General features: G+C 43.2%; 1 protein-coding gene across 4 annotated transcripts in view; it reads left to right on the top strand.

Moving 5' to 3' along the window:
* The window catches only part of myot (myotilin), a 63,246-nt gene that overhangs the window by 5,642 nt on the left and 36,470 nt on the right, over positions 1-21,134 (top strand). For 3 of the 4 annotated variants that reach the window (XM_084041450.1, XM_084041449.1, XM_084041448.1), the window contains exons 2-8: positions 10,525-10,595; positions 12,267-12,444; positions 13,813-13,875; positions 14,199-14,340; positions 15,185-15,208; positions 16,358-16,477; positions 17,072-17,363. In XM_084041450.1, the coding sequence (XP_083897576.1) occupies positions 10,588-10,595; positions 12,267-12,444; positions 13,813-13,875; positions 14,199-14,340; positions 15,185-15,208; positions 16,358-16,477; positions 17,072-17,363 (827 nt within the window). In that variant the 5' untranslated portion in view covers positions 10,525-10,587. The remainder of the gene's footprint in view (positions 1-10,524; positions 10,596-12,266; positions 12,445-13,812; positions 13,876-14,198; positions 14,341-15,184; positions 15,209-16,357; positions 16,478-17,071; positions 17,364-21,134) is intronic. The other variant, XM_084041451.1, reaches the window with a different exon arrangement.

Genomic DNA, 21,134 nt, shown 5'->3' with positions numbered 1-21,134 from the left:
GCATAAATCACTTTTTTAGTCAGCCTGTGGCATGTTTTCACAATGCAATCTTACAGGAGCAGTACTAGTGCATGCAGACGGGGGTTGACTGGCCACAGGCTGACTAAATAAGCCATTTAAACACTCGTTTCAACCCGTCGCTCAGATTTTCTTGACCGCTAAAAGTTAAAACATTTGAGAGCAGGGGGACAACCTTTACTTTTTGGATACAATGTGCAGAAAAGGGTAAGAATCACTCATAGTGGAAAATATTCACCGGTGTCTCCCCCCAGAGGCACCCCAGAATGTGGAACCTTATCTCTGAGCTACAGTATACAGCGGAGAGAGAGGTTCCAAATGGGGCTAAATCTGACTTGATATGCCCATATATGGATACATCTCTGTATCTGTCATTCTTGTCCCTTTTATGCCTAAATATGGAGATCCCTGATGTCATCAGTATATGCCCATATGGGCATGACAGGGTTCTGTCTGACTCAGTCATATGTCCGCCGGACATATGACTCAGACAGTCTGAGTCATATGTCCGGCGGCCCTCCCATTAGCCAATTTTAATATAGGATAAAGGATAAAGCAATATATGAAATATGAAGATAAGAGGTTTCTGCCCGACAGCTATGTTGTTTGCACCTACTGTACAAAACAATGGTGGACAGGTGGACACGCCCCCCCCCCAACCGTGCTGGGTGTGCTGCTTGCAATGGTTTTAAAAGGATAGTTCACCCCCTAAATTACCCTTTTCCTATCGATTAGTCACCCCATGGAGACTTGAATTCATAGATATTTTTTGGGGTTTTGTCTCATTCCTAAGCCAATAATTTGATGACTGGCTGCGGCTCCGGTAGGAGACACAAAGAGTCTCCTTCGTGTCTCCTACCTGAACCGCTGCCTACCGGTTCGCTGACAATGAAATTATTGGCTTAGGAATGCGACAAAAACAAAAACATATCCATGAATTCAAGTCTCCATGGGGTGACTAATTAATAGAAAACGTTTTTTTGGGGGGGGGTGAACTTTCATTTTAAGTCAAAGTCCTTCATACATTTGCACTGTTGAGTCTGCTCTCTGTCTCTGCCCGCTTTCTCTACAGTTTAGCCCTGAGCCCAGGACAGGTACAGCATGCTACTATAAAGAGGAGACTATAATCAAACTATTGACCCTTTGTCAGCCTTCCCTGACCCACAAACCAGCAGGCTCCTTCCGCCTTGTTCGGTGGCCCCCGAAAATGGGTCACAGGCCTGAGTTTGAGAAACACTGCGATAGCTAGAGTATGTGAAGTGATTGCCTCGTACTCCAACAATGCAACTGGCTGCCACCAAGCCATTGTCCTTTTATGAGCTTTTATGAGCGATCCATTTTAGAGGACCTTGTGTTGTGAATTATACTTCCATGTAATGTTTCCATGTATTTTCTAAATAAAGTATTCAATCAATCAATTCAATCAATTAATCAATCAAACCATATGGCTACACTGGTTATGTTTCAAACAGGCAATTTATATGAAGCACTTGTTAGAAGCCGTTGTTGTCAGAACAATAGAAACTGAAACAAGGAAACCTGCACGCACGCAAGCCCACGCATGTACGCACACTCGCACACAAACTCTCTTTCTCTCTCCCCCTCCCTCTCTCCAGCAGGGTGATGTATTTCACCCTGCTGTATCTATACTGTACCGTGTGTGTGTGTGTGTGTGTGTGTGTGTGTGTGTGTGTGTGTGTGTGTGTGTGTGTGTGTGTGTGTGGGGGGGGGCTTTGGCAGTTTACTTCTTAGGTCTCAGTGCAGGTTTCTGAATGGTGTCCTGTAACAATGACTTTGTCACACCGCAGGTACACACCAAATATCAAGTCACAAAACTCATCCAGAGACGACTTTGACTGCTTGTCCACTTAGATTGACGATAAGATGTCAAGTAGCGCTTGGAATAAAACAAAATACTTTGAAGACTTAAAACAAACAGGAAACTACTGGCTCTCCCAAGCCAGTCTTATCACGCACGCCACACACACACACACACACTTCAGGATGGTCATTTCATGAATGTATTCCATTTTTACAAATGTTTAAGCCCAAGTGAATTTGCACAGCGGTTTCGCACGACCAAAATTGTCAGTAGTCAGCAGCGCACACATAGGGATAAATCAAGCCTGAATCTAAAACCTTTCATCATAAAACAGCCCCTTTGTGATGATGACAATTGTCCTCACAATGTCTATTTCTAACATTTGATTCCACTATACTTGTGGGGACATGTGGCCCTCACAAGCATAGCAATATAAGAGCATACACACACACACACACACACACACACACACACACACACACACACACACACACACACACACACTTACTTATGGTTGTCCATCGAATCCGATGATGTCGTCCACTTATGTCCTTAACGGTGAGTTCTGTGGTGGCTAAGGTGTCTTCTCCTGGAGCCACACGTTCTATTGCAGGTATAGGGCATGTGTAGGTTGTAGTGGTGGTAGTGGTCCCGGCAGTCAACGGTGTGTTGTTCGTTCCTGATGTCTTTGTTGTTGTCTTCTGGCAGTCCTGTCCTCCTCCAGCGTGTCAGTTCATTCCAGGCAGTGCTGCCGCCAGGAGTCACAGTCACAGTTGGGCGCTCGGGTGGCCGCAGTGGTAAAGTCCCTGCCCACCACCACAGAGGTTGTGGGTTCGATTCCACCGTGGTGCAACCGGCTTTTGTCGGGGTGTCTATGCGAAAATAATAGGCTATATGCACAGCAGCCATATTGGAAAGAAATTGGGCCTCTTCCTTACTTCCTTCACAGGTAGGCCTACCAATGATGCTACAGTAATTAAGGCTCTGTTCCATTCTGGTCAAACAGAGCCAGGGTGCTGATATTGTGCATGTTGGCTCACTGGAAACACTCTGCTACGCCAGTGGGTTTCAAAAAGTCCTTGAGGGAGTTCCAAATGGCCTCTTATGGGTCTGTAACTCAGGGGCGCTGATTTATGTCCACGCTATTGGGTGTGCAACGCACACGCGCTATGCTTAAAGGACCACTGCACCACATTTGCGGTTAATTTCCGGGTTTACCTTTTTGGGAGGTTTGAGTAACTTTAATACGGTTAATTCGGTTCAAATACTCCATGAAGTGAAGATGTCGGAGGTTTTTTCTTTTTCTTTTTTTGCGATGAGTTTGTGATGGGTGCTCGTCATTTCCCCTGGGTGCTTTAGCCCCGAGGCACCCACAGTATCGGCGCCCTTGACTCTGAGAGTGTACAAATGGAACCAAATGGACCCATAAGGGTCCATTTGGTTCCATTTGTACACTCTCAAGAGTTATGGTGGTCCATGAAATTGAAACGTTTGAGAACCACTGTGCTACACTAAATGGAACAGAGCCTTCATTAGAATCATTGGTAAGACCTGTGAAGGAAGTAAGGAAGGGGCCCAATTTCTTCCCAATATGGCTACTTTGCATAGAGCCTATTGGCCTGTGTTCGGGGGTCATTGCATGTACTCCTACGGGCTGAGGGCGAAGCCTGTCAGGAGGTAGTGTTGGGGCGGGAGGAGTAGGACGAAGGTCTTGGGAGGCAATCCGGATCACATGTCCGAGGCGTTTGGTGCTGGGTATAGGACGGAGATCGTGGCCTCAATACTCCTGCAGCTTGTCTTTACCAAGTAGTTCAGTATGTGACACATGATCACGCCAGGGGAGGCCCAGGATGCTGTACTGTAGGCGTCCGATGTGGACGCGCTCCAGGGACTTGATGTGCCGGCTGTATGTGGTCCATGCTTCACAGCTGGAGAGGACACACACACACACACACACACACACACACACACACACACACACACACACACACACACACACACACACACACACACACACACACACACACGGTCGGTATTGGAGGTCAGACTTGGCCGATGACAGGGTCGTTATGCTGTGGCTAAATTCTCTGTAGTCATAATAATGTGTAGTGTGTTGGGTTTGTCAATTTGAAGAGTCAATTTAACAGGAGGAGTGTGTGTCAATGAGAACAACAATAAAAACCGTAACAAATGTATTTATTTTATAAATAGTTAATATTTTACTCAAGGGGGACAACGTGCGTCGCAAGTTGATATCATTTGTCCATGTGTGGTCCAGCCCTAAGGAATGTTATTAGCATGTCTTAATAAAAACTTCCTAAGGTTAATATGAGCATCAAAACAATATTTTAAATACAATTGCATTATACAATTGCATTAGTACATGAATTCCATAGGGCTGGAACACACATGGCCAATGTCATAAATGTCAAAAATATATATATATTCAAAAAAATTGCAAAATTGTAAAAAATAGCAGATCTACAAAGCTCATAGCACGGCACTCTGTGCTGCGCTATGAGCTTGTAGATCTGCTATTTTTTTTTACAATCGAACCTGAACCTGGCCGGGGCCCACTGGGTGGGCCGCGAGGATATTGCAAGTGAGTGCCCCAAATAATTGGCAAAACAAAAATATTTTTATGAGAATATAACAGATTTTATTTTTTCTTTAGAAAATGTTCATGGTGATACTGAACTTACAGTACACTACGTTAGTTCCACTGATCCAAGCTGGAACACGATCGATTGATGGATCATTAAAATAAACAATGCTCTGAAAATGCACCCCCCACCCTATCTGACCACTTACCAAATGGCTGTCGTGTTAAGTGGTCGGACGGGTGGGCCGCGAACGCTTTCGAGACTTTCAAGTGGGCCATAATCAGGAAATAGGTTGAGAACCACTGTGATAGACAGACAGACAGACAGACAGACAGACAGACAGACAGACAGACAGATCAAAAGCAACTCCAAGGAAGTAAGAAAATATAGAATTGAGAAATGAATGCAAAGAGCTTAATTTCAATAGCTCCATATGAGACGACATGTATCTGTTATTAGAGGTCCATAATGAAACAGACATGTGTCCATGTCTTAGGACAGTAGGTTCTCTAACTTAATATGCATCTAGCCTGGGACCCCTCTGTAAAGATTTTGTGTCAGGGACCCCCCATACAAGATGTCTGTTAAAATGTTTCAGAAATATTCCCTTTTTTTTTTTTTTTTGGAAATATCAGATCTACAAGCTGGCAACGCATTGTCAGCTAGTAGATTGGCTATTTTCAGATTGCTGATGTACGTTTGGTTAAAACTGATTGTGTTGGAACCCTCTCAAGGACCCCTGGGGGTCCCCGGACCCCACTTTGAGAACCACTGTCTTGGACAGTGACCACATGAACCCAAAATAGCAGATCTACAAGCTCAACTTAGATGCGTTGGTAACGCATCTAAGTTGCATTACCAACCCTTGACAGCCCATTCATTGAAACCGAAAAGTCCTATCTGATTGCGTTAAACTCACCAAGAATGCAGCTGTGTCTCCTCTAAAAGTATCCTCTTTGTCTCAGTCAAGTTTTTGTTTCATAAAAATCCACCATAGACATGTTATGAGCTACTTTCTGTCAATTAATTCTGTGCAGGTGATTTTTTCTAAATGTTGGCGTTTTCAACTACTATACGTCCTGCTGCCTGTCTTGCATTATGTGCGATTTTGAAACAGGTTGTACACAGGACCGTTGAGTGATTTCCAACGAGCGCTTCTAAACTCTAACACAGAAAAAGAATCACCTGCACAGAATGTATTTACAGAAAGTAGCTCACAACATGTCTTCGGTGGACTTTTATGTAACAAAGACTTACAGATACGAAGATGATAATCCAAGCTTTCCGTTCAGCTGCAATCTTAGTGAGTTTAAAGTCGTTTAATACAATCAGATAGGACTTTTCGGTTTCAATGAATGGGCTGTCAAGGGTTGGTAATGCAACTTCGATGTCAGATGGCATTATAGCATTTAAGTTGCTTGCGGCTAAGCCTGGTGTACTTTGAAGTTGCAATGAAAAAATTACTTACATCTTTGTTTGGCTAATTCCCATCCGTTGTCGCCACGGCGGATCATGTGTTTCCATCTGCTTCGGTTCTCTGCCTCTTCCTCGGTCACTCCAGCAACATGCATGTCCTCTCTCACTGCATCCATGAACCACCTCTTTGGCCTTCCTCTTATCCTCTTGCCTGGTAGCCCCATGCTTCAGCATCATTCTCCCGATGTACCCCTCCTTTGTCCGAACCATCTCAACCTCCCCTTTGCTTTATCCCCAAACCTTCTGATCTTGGCTGATCCTCTAATGTAGTCATTTTATGATCATGTCCTTCCTTGTCACTCCTAAGGAGAACAACCTCAATTCTGCCACCTCCAGATCCGCCTAATTGTCTTTTTGTCAGTGCCACCGTTTCTAAGGCGTAGGATGGTCTCACTATACAGTTTTATACATCTTATTACCTGCCTAGGTTAAATACATGTGAAAAAATGTTGTATATTCTTTTTTACTGTATATGTTTGCCACAAGTGGGAGTGTGAATTCAAAAGACAAAAAAAGTCAAAACAAAAACAGAACAGGAGGCAAGCTTGCTGGAAAAACAAAGGTTTTCATTTGATCCAGGACCATACAACAAAAACTCCAAAATCAAACAAACTCCTCAAATTATTGGGGAGGCAGGGTGACAACCTCTCCCTATTGTAGCTTACAGACCTAATGAGCAGTTTCCTTTATATACTCTGTAGACTCCACCCTTCCTTTACCAGTCAACCAACCGCAGTATTCTAGCCACACCCACCCAAGATGTTCTGTGTTCCTAATCAATCAGCTAGCAGGATTAACAGGCACCTCCTCAATCAGATCTTCAGGCACCAATCAGCCAGCTACACAGCTAGGCTTCAACAGGCCGCTCCCCCATGACAGCATCTTCCTGTGCAGACACAAACAAAAAGATAAGGAGATTCCAGTCACAACAGAATGTGCACCTTCTGTGTGACTGACTGGGAATCTACATGTTACAAACATAATGATACATTTCAATATGAATGTATAGGCCTACTGCTGAACAACATAAACATACTTATGGGGGAATTATTCTGCAAGAGGCTGCTCTATGACAATGTTTTTACATCAAGTTATCCGGATTTTTTAGCAGCAAAAGAACAATTCTTTGGTTTGTGTTTTCACTTAGTGCTTGAAGTTATTTAATTTGACTGCGAATCTGCAATATTGCACAGCTCTATTCACACATTTATTTAAGGCAATATTTTTCATTGTCCATACATTTCTTATTGTTTCGTGTTTTTATAGTTCACACTGGCTTTGGCAATGTAAATGAAAGTATGTATTCCCACGCCAATAAAGCCCCACTGAATTGAAGAGAGAGAGAGAGAGAGAGAGAGAGAGAGAGAGAGAGAGAGAGAGAGAGAGAGAGAGATTTATCTCAGGTCATGCCATTGGTCTCTCTCTCCGTTCTCCTCAGTAGGCGGTGAGGTTTAATTTAGCCTGGAGCTCAGTGCTGGCTCTCGGGTTTCTGTGAAGTGAAGCTCCTCCAGTCAGAGACACACACACACACACACACACACACACACACACACACACACACACACACACACACACACACACACACACACACACACACACACACACACACACACACACACACACACACACACACACACACACACACACACACACACACACACACACACACACAGTAGGATGCAGACCGGCTACAGCGCTGGCCGACCTGCAGCCTACATACATTTATCACTCTTCTATTGCATTACAATGAACTTTTAGCAAGTGCCTAAAGGTTATATCACTGATCCCAGTGGTGGAAAGAAAGCTCTCAGATGACTTTACTTGAAGGCATAGTGCACTATGTGATTTTGCATTTACTTAACAAAACAATAAATATTCCCCCTCCCTTTTTTTAAACAATCATTTCCCTCTATATGCAGTCATCAGCCGCTGGAGCAGCCTGGTGGTGTTTACCTGCAGAAACATATTGTCCTCTCGCTGTATTTTGGCGTTTTCTCCAGTGGTGTAAAAAGTACTCACATTTGTTACTTAAGTAAAAGTATCAACACTGCTCTGTTGCAAGTGAAAGTCCGGAATTCAAAATGTACTTGAGTAAAAGTACAAAAATATTGCTATCAAAATGTACTTAAAAGTACCAAAAGTAAAAGCAGTCATTATGCAGAATGTCCCATTTCAAGTTTTCAAATGTATGAAAATCATTTGAATATAGCAGATCTACAAGCTCACAGTTCCCCTCCTGCGTCCCTGTGTGTGTGTGTGTGTGTGTGTGTGTGTGCGTGCGTGCGTGCGTGCGTGCGTGCGTGCGTGCGTGCGTGCGTGCGTGTGTGGATCAGCATGAATCATGAAGAATTATAAGATGGACCAGGAGGAAGGCAGTAAAACAAAGATTTGAATTGGATCAAGGCCTGGACAAAAACAAATTGAAGACTGAAAAAAAAAGCTGTTTCCCTTGTATATTCTGCAGACTCCACCCTTCCATTTCTAAACAACCCAAGATGCTCCCCATGTTCTATTCAATCAGCTAACAGGATTAACAAACCCCACGCAATCAGACCTTCAGGCAGGGGCGCCGATTTTTTATTTTGTTACCTTTTTGGAGGGTCTCTGTTACTTTAATGCGGTTAATTCGGTTAATTTAGTAAAAAAAAAAGTATTCCATGAAGTGAAGATGTCGGAGGTTTTTTCTTTTTTTGTGATGAGTTTGTGATGGGTGCTCGTCATTTCCCCTGGGTGCTTTAGCCCCGAGGCACCCACAGTATTGGCGCCCTTGTCTTCAGGCACCAATCAGCCAACACTACACAGCTAGGCTTCAACTACGCTCCCCCATAACAGTGTGTGTGTGTGTGCGTGCGCAACCAGCAGGGACTGTCAACCTTTTTCATTTAAAGAACCACCAGGCAGTTAGATGTGTAGGGCGGCCATAGCTGAATGGTTGTTTCAAGTCCCATTCCAGACCAGGCCCTGAGTAAGCCACTCTAACTGCTCCCCCTCCGCGCTCCTCATGTGGGCTGGGTCAAGCTGAAAACTGTATGTAACTGATGATAAAGTTGATTAGCGTAAGGCTAGGGACCCCCAAATGATCTGATATTTTTCCTAATCTACACTGTAAAATCGTCAGTGACACTCTCAGAGTTACCGTAAGGGTCCATTTGGACCCCTTGTGGTCCGCGGAGAGTACATCATTATCATTCAGTGGTTCTTAAAGTTCATCTGTCAGGAAGCATGTGGGTGGTCTGACACGGTGGCTACACATAATAAGATAGATGACCATGGTTACCTACCTATCCCCCAAGGTAGCACAGCATCAGTGGTGTGCTGCCCTCTGCTGGTGATGTTCCTCAGCAACATGGGGAATTTGAAACAAATTGCGAGTAGGGAAAGCCCCCACAAACATCTCCCCAGAACCATGTAGCTTTTTAATTGAACTACATATGAACAATGTAATTATTCATTAATTTTGTTTTCATTGTATTTATTCAATGAAGTCATGGTCTCTCTCTCTCTCTGTGTGTAAGTGTGTGTGTGTGTGAGAGAGAGAGAGAGAGAGAGAGAGAGAGAGAGAGAGAGAGAGAGAGAGAGAGAGAGAGAGAGAGAGAGAGAGAGAGAGAGAGAGAGAGAGAGAGAGAGAGAGAGAGAGAGAAATAGAGAGAGAGAGAGAGAGAGAGAGAGAGAGAGAGAGAGACCAGGGGGATCTCCTGTCTTTATAAATAGCCTGTTGCTGTTATCCAGAGACAGGTTGGCTGAGCAGCATTAAAACTACTGACTGTGCATATATTGATGCTTTCTGTAACGTTGCTATGCACAGATAAAAGATTGCAATACTATGTGAAATTGGAAGTGAACAAACAAACAAACAAACAAACAAAGAGTCAACGAGCAGACACAATTGGAACTGGAACACTATAAAACTGAAGCTGATAAATGTTAGTAGTGTTGTTCACTCTCTGTTTTCTAAAGAGCTGCAGAGATGGGGAGACCCACGTTACTGAACAAACACTCCATATAGCAATGATTACTATCAGAATAAAGAGCTAACACCTCCTTTAATGTTTACATGACAAAGGAGGCCGGGATGATGTTACAGTTTTAATAAAGCACAGTGTTTCTCAACATGTGGGCCGGGGCCCACTGGTGGGCCATGGGGATATTGCAAGTGGGCCCCCATATAATTGGCAAAACACTAATATTTTAATAATAATATAACATTAATATGAAAGAATTAATTGGGGGGAAATGACATTTTTCTTTACAATTTTGGGTGAAAATAATAGTTTTCATTGAGATACCGATGAATAGGAACTTAATTGTTAGTGCCATTGAGCCAAGCCAGAACACAAATAAACATGCTCTGAAAATGCACACGGTCCACCCATCTGAACGCTTGTGTTAAGTGGTCAGATGAGTGGGCCTTGAACGCTTCTGAGATTTTCAAGTGGGCCCTGACCCAGAAAAGGTTGAGAACCACTGGTCTAGTAAATAAAAATACAAGACCACACTCAAGTTGAAAATTGGCTTGAGTTGAGTGTGGGACGGGTTCAAAAGTAATAACTGTACCTCTAATCCAAGATGTCGTTTGTCTGACTGTCTCCTGTCTTCTTTTTTCAGGAACACACAACCTTTGGTTCCCCTGCTGGGCACGGCGGCACTGCCCCCTGGAATGCCTGAAACATGGCACAGTAAGTATCTCCAAAGACGGTGGATTTAGAAAGAAACACCATCCCAATCGTAGCCACTATGTGAAATGGTACACAAATGACGGGAGATCTCATGAACGTCCTGTGTTTACTGGTGCTGGATCCCGCGAGAGTGTGTTGGTAGGACAGAGAAAGGTCGATAATAAAGTTGATTTTCTCCTGATGTGTCTCTCTGAAAGAAAGCCATTTAGTGTCAACATGTTCTGAATATTGTGTGGCTTGTGGCGATTGGGTCCAATATTTAGTTCGGTGACCATGTGGGGCTAAAGAATCATTCAGAAGCTGTGTTCACGTTCCCATTTTCCCATTGGAATTAATAGACTCCCACCTAATTCTGGTCTATAGGAGGCCACCTATACGTCACGCAGATACAGGAAGTAAAGCAGAGATGGCATGTCTTTATTCTTTTTGTCTTGGGTATCTCACGGTTACATGAACCAGCCAGGACGGCCGAGTGCTTAAGGCGCTTAAGGCGTCTGCGTGGGTTTGAACCAGTGTTGATTTCGTCGACTAAAACTATGAAGAAAAATGTTCGTCGACTATCTTTTTTCACTTACGAAAACTAAATAAAAACTCAATAAAAACTGATTAAAACTAAGACTAAATATATTGTCAATTTCGTCAACAAATAAAAACTAGACTAAAATGTTTGTGAGGGTTCTAGTGGAGAAAACTAGAACTAAAAGACAAGTCATTTTATGTTTGGTTGCGCTCGGTATGGCGCTCTGAAAATAGCAGATCTACAAGCTCACAACGCGTTGTGAGCTTGTAGGCTATACTGAAAATCGGCTATTTTCAGAATGGAACCAGGTGTAAAATCAGCCATTACGACACCATCAATGCACCGCCAAAATACGTTTTAGTCGACTAAATCAACTGTAGATTTAGTCGACTATAATCTTATGATATTTAGTCGACTAAAACTAGACTAACAGTAAAACATTTCAGCTGATTAAAATATGACTAAAACTAAATGGAATTTGATTAAAAAGACTATGACTAAAACTGAATCAAAATCGACACTGGTTTCAACCCCACTCCTGGTAGAGCTGTTTGGGGTAGGCAGGTGCATGCAGCTACCTGGGTAGGGTGTCTGGTAATCAGAAATTCACCTGTTAGCCTCCCAACCTGGCAGGTTTTGCAAGAGAAACAAGCAGCAGCTTGCGAAAACAAGCCCAAAAGTAGTGACAAAGCTGCATGATCACACACACACACACACACACACACACACACACACACACACACACACACACACACACACACACACACACACACACACACACACACACACACACACACACACACACACACACACACACACACACACACACACACACACACACACACACACACACAGGGGGTCCCCAGCAAAATGACTTGACCCATTAAGACCTGAGGCCGATTCTACAAAATGTTTTCTAAATCCTAAGAACACTATTTTGAAAAAACCTATGTTGCTATATCAGTGGTTCTCAAACTTTTTAAGGACCCCCAAAATGATATGTATTTGGCCGCGGACAAAATATGGTGTTCCAGGGACCCCCAGAAGCAAAGATTTGAGTTACAAAAGTTCCCTTTAAAAATATATATTGTCAAACTGTGTGTGTGTCTGTCTGTCTGTCTGTCTGTCTGTGCGTGCGTGTGTGTTTTCAGCCTCCAGAGCACACAGAAGAAGACCAGCACCATGTCCCTGACCATCTCCTCGTCGTCCTCCTCGTCGCACCGGGAGATCTCCTCCGCCGCCATCTCCTCTGGCTCCTCATCCGCCTCCTCCTTTGTCGCGCAGAGACACTCCAGCCTGGTGCAGCCGCTGTGCATCAGCCCACAGAGGGTAGAGAGACACACACACACACACACACACACACACACACACACACACACACACACACACACACACACACACACACACACACACACACACAATGTATTTATGTCCACACACAGGGAAAGCATACAGGGACACAAATATTTTAGGTACATTCACAAACTCATGGATACCTTATGCTACAACACGCGTGTCACTCAGCACTCCAAGTAGCAGCGGCTCCGCCCCATACAGTATGGCAGCAGAGACAGCACAACACTTTGCCAGCCTTTCTGCCCCGTCATTGGCCATCCCAAGTTGTTCAAAACCCTCCAACAACCAGTCCGTGGGTGTGTCCTAGGCTGGATCACCAGAAGAAACAATGTTCTTAGTCTTGCACTGCTGTTTGGTGTTAAAGCGCTCTCTGTAGTTGTTCTCATGGGCCTGGAAGTCCACCCATTGCTATTCCTACAGCGGACGGACATACCGCTGGAAGGCCGCCGGGTCTATTGCCTCTCTTCTGGTAGCTGTTCACGGGAGGGCCTATTGGAAGAGTCCACCGGTGCCTTGAAGAAGAAGTGCCTTCTTGTATGCAAGCTACACAGTCCACAGAAATTGCAAATGCATCCACTGCACTGCACCTACTACATTGACGATGGTAGTTACAACGGGACAGTTTAACATCATGCCCAGCACGCACACATCATTAATCACAGTTATTTTGGCCACAATAATCGTGACATGAAATGTCCCATCCGTACCGCACGCACACACCGGGCGTCCCCACACATGGGGCGGCATGCAGTGGCTCAGGGGGGTAGAGCGGCCGGATGGCAAACGCTGAACCCCTAATTGCTCCCGATGAGCATGTTGGTGCCTTGCATGGTTTCCTCCGCCATCGGTGTATGAATGTGTGTGTGAATGGGTGAATGTAATGGCACAATCTATGTAAAGCACTTTGGATGAAAGCGCTATATAAATAAATGCACCATTTACACACCGCTATCACACACAGTCTACTGTACGGGACAGTTCAAACATCCTGAAAGGTGCACATATTTCTTCAGCAGATTAACCATGCAAATGTGCTGAAAGTGGTATTTTTCATTAGCCTGGTAGACCATCCCGGGTCGCGGAATTCACATTTCATTTGATTTCAGCAGACCGGTCTGCTGAAATCAAATGAAATGTGAATTCCGCGACCCGGGGTGGTCTACCAGGCTAATTCTTTGTTGTCGTTATATAAACAAAAAGTTTGTTGTTGAGAAGTTAGAAAACACAAAATGTCACATCCATTTTCACCAATAATGACATGAGACAGACGGATTAAATGCTCTCTATTTTTGTTGCCAGTATTCAGTTTGACTTTGAACTGCATTGAATGTTCTCCCCCAGACCCAGAGTCCACAGTACAACCAGCAATACTCAGGGAATGGAGTCGCCCCTACCTTTGTTAAGGTAGGGTCTGTCTGTCTGTCTGTCTGTCTGTCTCTCCCTCTGTCTGTCTGTCTGTCTGTCTGTCTGTCTGTCTGTCTCTCTCTCCCCTTCTCTCTCCCCGTCCGTCTGTCTGTCTGTCTGTCTGTCTGTCTGTCTCACACAAACACACTCTCTCTCACTCACACAGACACACCCACACCCACACACACCCACAACCCACTGCTTTATCTTCCTGTGTGTGTGTGTGTGTGTGTGTGTGTGTGTGTGTGTGTGTGTGTGTGTGTGTGTGTGTGTGTGTGTGTGTGTGTGTGTGTGTGTGTGTGTGTGTGTGTGTGTGTGTGCAGTGTCTCCATGACGTGTCCACAGTGCACGGACAGCTGGTGGTCATGGAGTGTCGGCTGAGGGGCACGCCCCCCCTACAGGTCATGTGGTACAGAGAGGACGAGCAGATACTGGACTCTGACGACTTCAGGATACTGCGCAAGAGTGAGTGTGTGTGTGTGTGTGTGTGTGTGTGTGTGTGTGTGTGTGTGTGTGTGTGTGTGTGTGTGTGTGTGTGTGTGTGTGTGTGTGTGTGTGTGTGTGTGTGTGTGTGTGTGTGTGTGTGTGTGCGCGCGTGCGTGTGTGTGCAGAAACCATCCATTGAATTCAGAAACCATCTAAATAATGCAGAAACCATCCACATAGTGCAGAAACCATCTAAATAGTGCAGAAACCATCCAGCAGCAACAATCTATTCGGTGCAGAGATCATGCATTCAGTGCAGGAGCCATCTATTGAGTGCAGAAACCATCTATTCTATTGAGTGCAGAAACCATTTATTCAGTGCAGAAACCATCTATGCAGAAACCATCCATTCAATGCAGAAACTATCCAACCAATTCTGCATACAAAGGTGGTTTGTGCCTGTGTGTGAGCAAAGATAAGTTTTCAGGAGGATAAATCTGACAGGGGAAGGGTTCTCGTTCTATTCATTTGAGATATGCAGATATACTGTAATATGGATAAAGAATAAGAATAAATGTCTCTAATGTGGATATCGTTGCTGTCGGGCAGAAACTTCTTATCTCCATATTTTAACTTTGTGTGTTCGTAAATTAAACGCCATACTTCATCATCATACTACAGCGTCACACAAAAACATCACAAGTAGCAGATCCGCAAGCTCGAAACGTGGCGGGAAGTAACGCGTTTTGAGCATTTTTTTTATTTTTTTATCCTGAAAAGTAACAGTTTGGACATGCAAGGTTGATTGACTGATTTTGTATTGACTGATTTCTCTCTCTCTCTCTCTCTCTCTCTCTATCTCTCTCTCTCTCTCTCTTCCCAGAGGCCAGCTCTGCGTCGGTACCAGGTCAGTAGGGAAAGACTTACATGTGTATATGATGAAGAAAATAATGCTTGTTTATTCACAGGCATCCATTTTTGTAATGTTTTTATTAGATACAAAAATGTGTATTTCTTTAGTACTGCTCTAACTGACAAAGAAAAAGAGATATTACATAATATTTCTGGTTCTTGTCAAATCTACCTTTGTTCACTATCATTGATGATTCTTGTAAGGTCTGTATTAATAGAAACTGATAGAGACTAGATAGAGACTAAACTAAATACTTTAACCTCTTGAACCCCAGCATGACAATTATAGGGGGAGCGTTCTGCAAAAAAATAGCCGATCTATAAGCTGATGGTGAAGGGATTTGGTGTAGATGGGGAAAAAGGCAATGCAAGTACAGTTATAACTGAAATCCAGCCCTGTTCAGATTGGAGCTCAAATCTGATTTCCTATCCAGATTGGAGCTGGATTGGTTTTATACAGTCTGCACAAGGCTCTAAGGAATGTGATTCAAATCAGGCTTTTCAGACATTTATGTTGTTTTTTAGCTGTTCAGACTGCATAAAAACAATACAACTGAACAGCCACGGTCTGAACAAGGCCTTAAGACTAGAGGGTTTAAGTGGATAAGAGGATCCCTGACTTATAAGCCTTATATGCCTTAATACATTATAATTGCCCTCTATAATTCAAATTAAAAATGAAAACCTTCAATATTTGTATTTATTTTGGAAATAGCTCATCTTTTACCCAAGGGGGACAACGCCTGTCGCATAGTTCATGATGTCATTTGTCCATGTGGTCCAGCCCTATGGAGTGTATAGAATGCATGTGCCAATAAAGACATATAAAAAATACAGTTTTGATGCTCATATTAACCATAGAGAGTATTAAGTTGTTTTTTTAGTTCGCACATACATTCCATAGGGCTGGATCACACATGGACAAATGACATCATCAACTTGAGACGGGCGATGTCCCTCTTGAGTTATTGAACTATTTCTAAAATGAATAAAATATTTAAGGTGTTTTTCATGTTTTATTCTAGTTATAGAGGGCAATTATAATGTATTAAGGCATATACGTTGCTTATCAGGCAGGGATCCTTTAACATAGTTAACATAATATCATGGCTGTTGATGTACCATTATGTTGACTTTTCCTCAGAGGAGCTCTGCACCCTGGTGATCACAGAGGCCTTCCCAGAGGACTCAGGCCTGTTTAAATGCATGGTCATCAACTCCTTTGGTACGGTGTCCTGCTCAGCCATACTAGAGGTCTACAATGGTACGATGTCTGTCTGTCTGTCTGTCTGTCTGTCTGTCTGTCTGTCTGTCTGTCTGTCTGTCTGTCTGTCTGTCACACCCTTTGGTGTCTCAAATAGTTCAAATGAGAAAGTAAATCAGGTAAAGAAACAAAAAAGCAACCCTGTTACCCAACTACACCTCCCGAAAGCTGAGAAAGGGAACTGTCACCTGTTTGTCCTTTCCAATCACGAAAACATATTTTAAAATATCTTTATTTTATAATTTCCATTTCTGATAAGCAGGCTGCCATTTTAAGTTAAGTACAGTCGCGCAAACGTGTCCTACTATAAATAAAAATAATCAAAATAGCCTATCAGAGATGGAAGTTCTAAAATAAAATGTAGAGACATTTTAAAACATGTTTTCGTGAAGGGAAATGACAAACATATGAGAGCTTCCATTCTCGGCTTTCGGGATGTGTATTTCCAGACTCTATGGCATTCGGAAATTGTGGAATAGTTGTCTGGCTACGCGAGGCGTGTTGTGCGTGTGTGTGTGTGTGTGTGTGTGTGCACACGTGCGTGCGTGTTCCATTCAAGCACGCACGCTGTTAACTCTCCACATGCACACACAGATCTGGAGGAGCAGCTGGAGAATGAAGCTAGCCATCACCAGATTCAGGAGGAAGGAGCTTGTCTCCGACAGGAAGCCATATCGTTTGGACAGGAACAGGAAGCCATATCGTTTGGACAGGAACAGGAAGCTGTGTTCCACCAGGAGAACGTTTCGTCGTCCGCATCCATGGCTTCCTCCTCCAGAAAGGCCGAGGAGTTCTCCTCGTCTCTGCTGCGCGACACCATAAACCTTCCCCCTCCCGAGTGGCCAGACAGCCCCATGGAGAACAGTTCCATGCACAACATAGACGAGTGAGTGCATAATATTGTGTGAGACACTAAAGGTCATTTCAGACGCGAAGCGGCCAACACGCCTATGTAATTCATTTTCAATGAGTGGCGGGCAATTATTTGGGATGTGCGGAGAAGTTGAGGGGCGGTGCGCGTTGAGAGGCGGGCACGGTCCCGTGAAATTCTCACGTGCGTGCTTGTTTGTGCACATGCGTGCGTGCGGGGGGGCGGCAAGAGCTGGATTATGGTGAGCTTTCCTTTTCCCCGCACCGCGCAGGAGGACAAAACAACAATGATCGCGGCGCGATTGCCGTCTGTCACGACCTTTACCCCGAGTTCATACGTTTATGTACACACACACACACACACACACACACACACACACACACACACACACACACACACACACACACACACACACACACAGACAGACAGACACACAAACACATTACTAATCTAGAGCAGCTTTTTTTCAGTGCACGACACCAGCGTATAACTACGTTTAAATCAGGCATAACTCTATTTCTATTAAAAACGTTTTCTATTTCTAAACGTATCTAAAAAAATAAAAATAAAAAATGTTCTAGTGAGGAGCAGGAAAATGAGCGTTGCGCTTCGCACAGACATTCTGTCAGGGGACTCAGTGCAGTTGTTGGCGGCCGACCATTGGGCCGTCTCAGCTCCACGTTCACGTCCACTCATCCCATCACACACTCATTTCATTCTCAGACCTCTCTGTTTAAACTGGAAGTGCTTACGGTGCTGCTCATGCTGCTGATGCTGCTGCTATCACCACTGCTGTCTTGCTAAATAATTGCTGCTCACCCTCCACCACCCCAGCTGCCACCTGTCGTTTTGGATCTGCTGTTTATGTACGGGGGGATTCGAAGTCCCTATGGTTGGGAGATGCACTTTATCAGAGTACCTAAAAGCAGATCCAATTTATTTGCCAAACCATGATAAATATATTTCTCATTTTATATTCAAGAAACATATCTTATCCTTCATGAGTTGTCCTGACAGAAATTGTCCTCACAATGTCTATTTCTCATATCCAAATACTTGTGGGGACATTTGGCTCTCACAAGTATAGTAACGCACGCGCACACACGCACACGCACACACGCACACACACACACACACACACACACACACACACACACACACACACACACACACACACACACACACACACACACACACACACACACACACACACACACACACAGCCTACATTATGTTTACTGCCATCTGATCATTCTGCAGTTTTGGGTTAAATCCACAGGAAGGCACTGTTGCCTTACTCTGAAACAGCACGCACACAAGTTCAGTCAGTATTATTAGCTATCACTTTGACTTAATATGAATCAATTAATTGTGGAAATGTTCCTGAACATTCGCTAATAAAAAGCCAAATAAGCTGTGTTGTTAAAGCTTTAGGGAAAGGCAAGCGGGCTATACATGAGGCTAAACGGATATTGGATCTAATGGTGATGATTTGGATACTTGTTTTGTTTGTTTGTGTGTTTGTTTTAGTAGATACCTAACTGTTTACAACCAGAGTTGTGAAGGTATAGTGTGATGATGGTGTTCAGATGGGTCTCTGCGTTATTGATTGATTGATTGATTGCGTTATTAACAGTTTGCCAAAAAAAAAAACACAGAAAGTACAACAGTCCAATACAAAAGGATGCTATTAAAGGATTAAACCCTAGAAAGCCTTACGGCTTGTTTCCATTGGGGTCCTGTGTATTCAATTTATCGAAACATTTAAAGACAAACAATAATATACAATACTATGCAAAGACATCATATAAACTAGTAGTAATCAAAAATAAAAATATGTACAGTAAAGGGGGGGTCATTTCTGGTGATAAGCTTAAACCTTTTACAGGGGTTATATAATTACATTATATAATTGATTAAATAATGAAATGATATAATAAAGATTTAAACTAGCATATAAATCGTGTGTCGTAGTGTGATATGCAGTGGTGTAAAGTAACTAAGTGCATAATACTCAAGTACTGTAGGCTACTTAAGTACAGTTTTGAGGTACTTTTAATTTACTGGAGTATTTCCGATTGTCTATAATTTTACTTCTACTACTCCACTATACATCCTAGAGGCAAATATTGTACTTTTACTCCACTACAATTATTTGACAGCTTTAGTTACTAGTTACTTTGCAGATATACATTATTACATTATAAAACATAGGCCTACATTAACCACTTTAGCCCTATTTTATACCTATAGGCTATTTGAAAATAGCCGATGTGAGCTTCTAGATCTGCTATTTTCAAACATTTTTAGTACTTTTACTTTTGGTACTTTAAGTACATTTGGATACCAATACTGTTGTACTTTTATTCAAGTACATTTTTAATTCCAGACTTTTACTTGTAACATCAAATTACATGAATATGCTACATTTAATTTAACACAATAAGTAGGGTTAGATAACATTTGAGTTATGGTCGAGGTAATAGCTGACTGATAATATATATATTAGCTTGTATTAAAGGTCGGCTATTGGGGCCCCCAATAGGGGGAGTGTCACCGTCCCTCCGCCATATGGGATCTTCAAGTAACTAGGCAACTATAAAAAAAAAAGGGGGGAGGGGGAGCAGTATCAGCTGGTACAAGCGTCTCTCTCTCTCTCTCTCTCTCTCTCTCTCTCTCTCTCTCTCTCTCTCTCTCTCTCTCTCTCTCTCTCTCTCTCTCTCTCTCTCTCTCTCTCTCTCTCTCTCTCTCTCTCTCTCTCTCTCTCTCTCTCTCTCTCTCTCTCTCTCTCTCTCTCTCTCTCTCGTCACCTGTTGCACAGTGACACGTGTGACTGTGTGTGACACTTCTCCTCTCCTAGAAGTCCTCACAGTCACATTTACATTAGAAGCTTCCAGTCAGTGCAGACAGAGACAGGCTGGGAGAGAAGGAACACTGAATGAATGTTAAACTCATGGCTTAAGTCTGTGGAATATATATATGTCACTGCTGTAGGAGCCTTTGTTAAGGTAAGAGTTGTCTTTTTTAATGACAATTAAATGTTGAACTAATGATGATTTCAGTCTAAATAAGCCTACTAAATATGTCTGTCTGTCTGTCTGTTTATCTGTCTATCTATATCTACTGTGTGTGTGTGTGTGTGTGTGTGTGTGTGTGTGTGTGTGTGTGTGTGTGTGTGTGTGTGTGTGTGTGTGTGTGTGTGTGTGTGTGTGTGTGTGTTAATATTTTTGTATTATTATTATTATTATTTATTTTTTTATTTAACAAATCTGTTTTATTTGTTAGGAGGCGTGTGGAAAAAGCTTGGATATTGTGCAGCCGCCCCAAAGTGACTTTAGTCTATTTGTGGGGTTGTTGTGTCATCTGTTCTGCTGCTCATTCACACATGCTGCCTGTGGCAGACAGTGGAATGATGTTGATAAGGAGCCTGCCTGGCATGCAGCGTCTACTGCTGGAGCTGGGACGAGTACTTTCACTCAGTGGTGGAAAAAGTACTCAAAATGTTTTACTTAAAGGACGACTTCACCACTTTTCAACATATCTTCATATAATAGGTCCTCACTAATGCTCATGATAAAATGATACACTTTTTTTCTACTTGGTCTGTGTCTCATAGGAGGGCTGTGGACAGTCCAGAAACCCGTCTACCAGTGACATCATCGTTAGGCAGGATTTTTTCCCCCAAAAAGATTACAATTTTTGTATTCAGATTTGTATTAAGGCGAGAACAATGAGATCTATTATTGCATTGCAACTTTCCAGGAATACAAAGCCTGCAGTTTCTAT

This window comes from Gymnoscopelus microlampas, assembly GCF_963454915.1.
Source record: "Gymnoscopelus microlampas genome assembly, chromosome: 18".
Taxonomy (NCBI): Eukaryota; Metazoa; Chordata; class Actinopteri; order Myctophiformes; family Myctophidae; genus Gymnoscopelus; species Gymnoscopelus microlampas.
The sequence above is the reverse complement of the archived record's forward strand: the minus strand, read 5'-3'. Positions and strand labels throughout refer to the sequence as shown.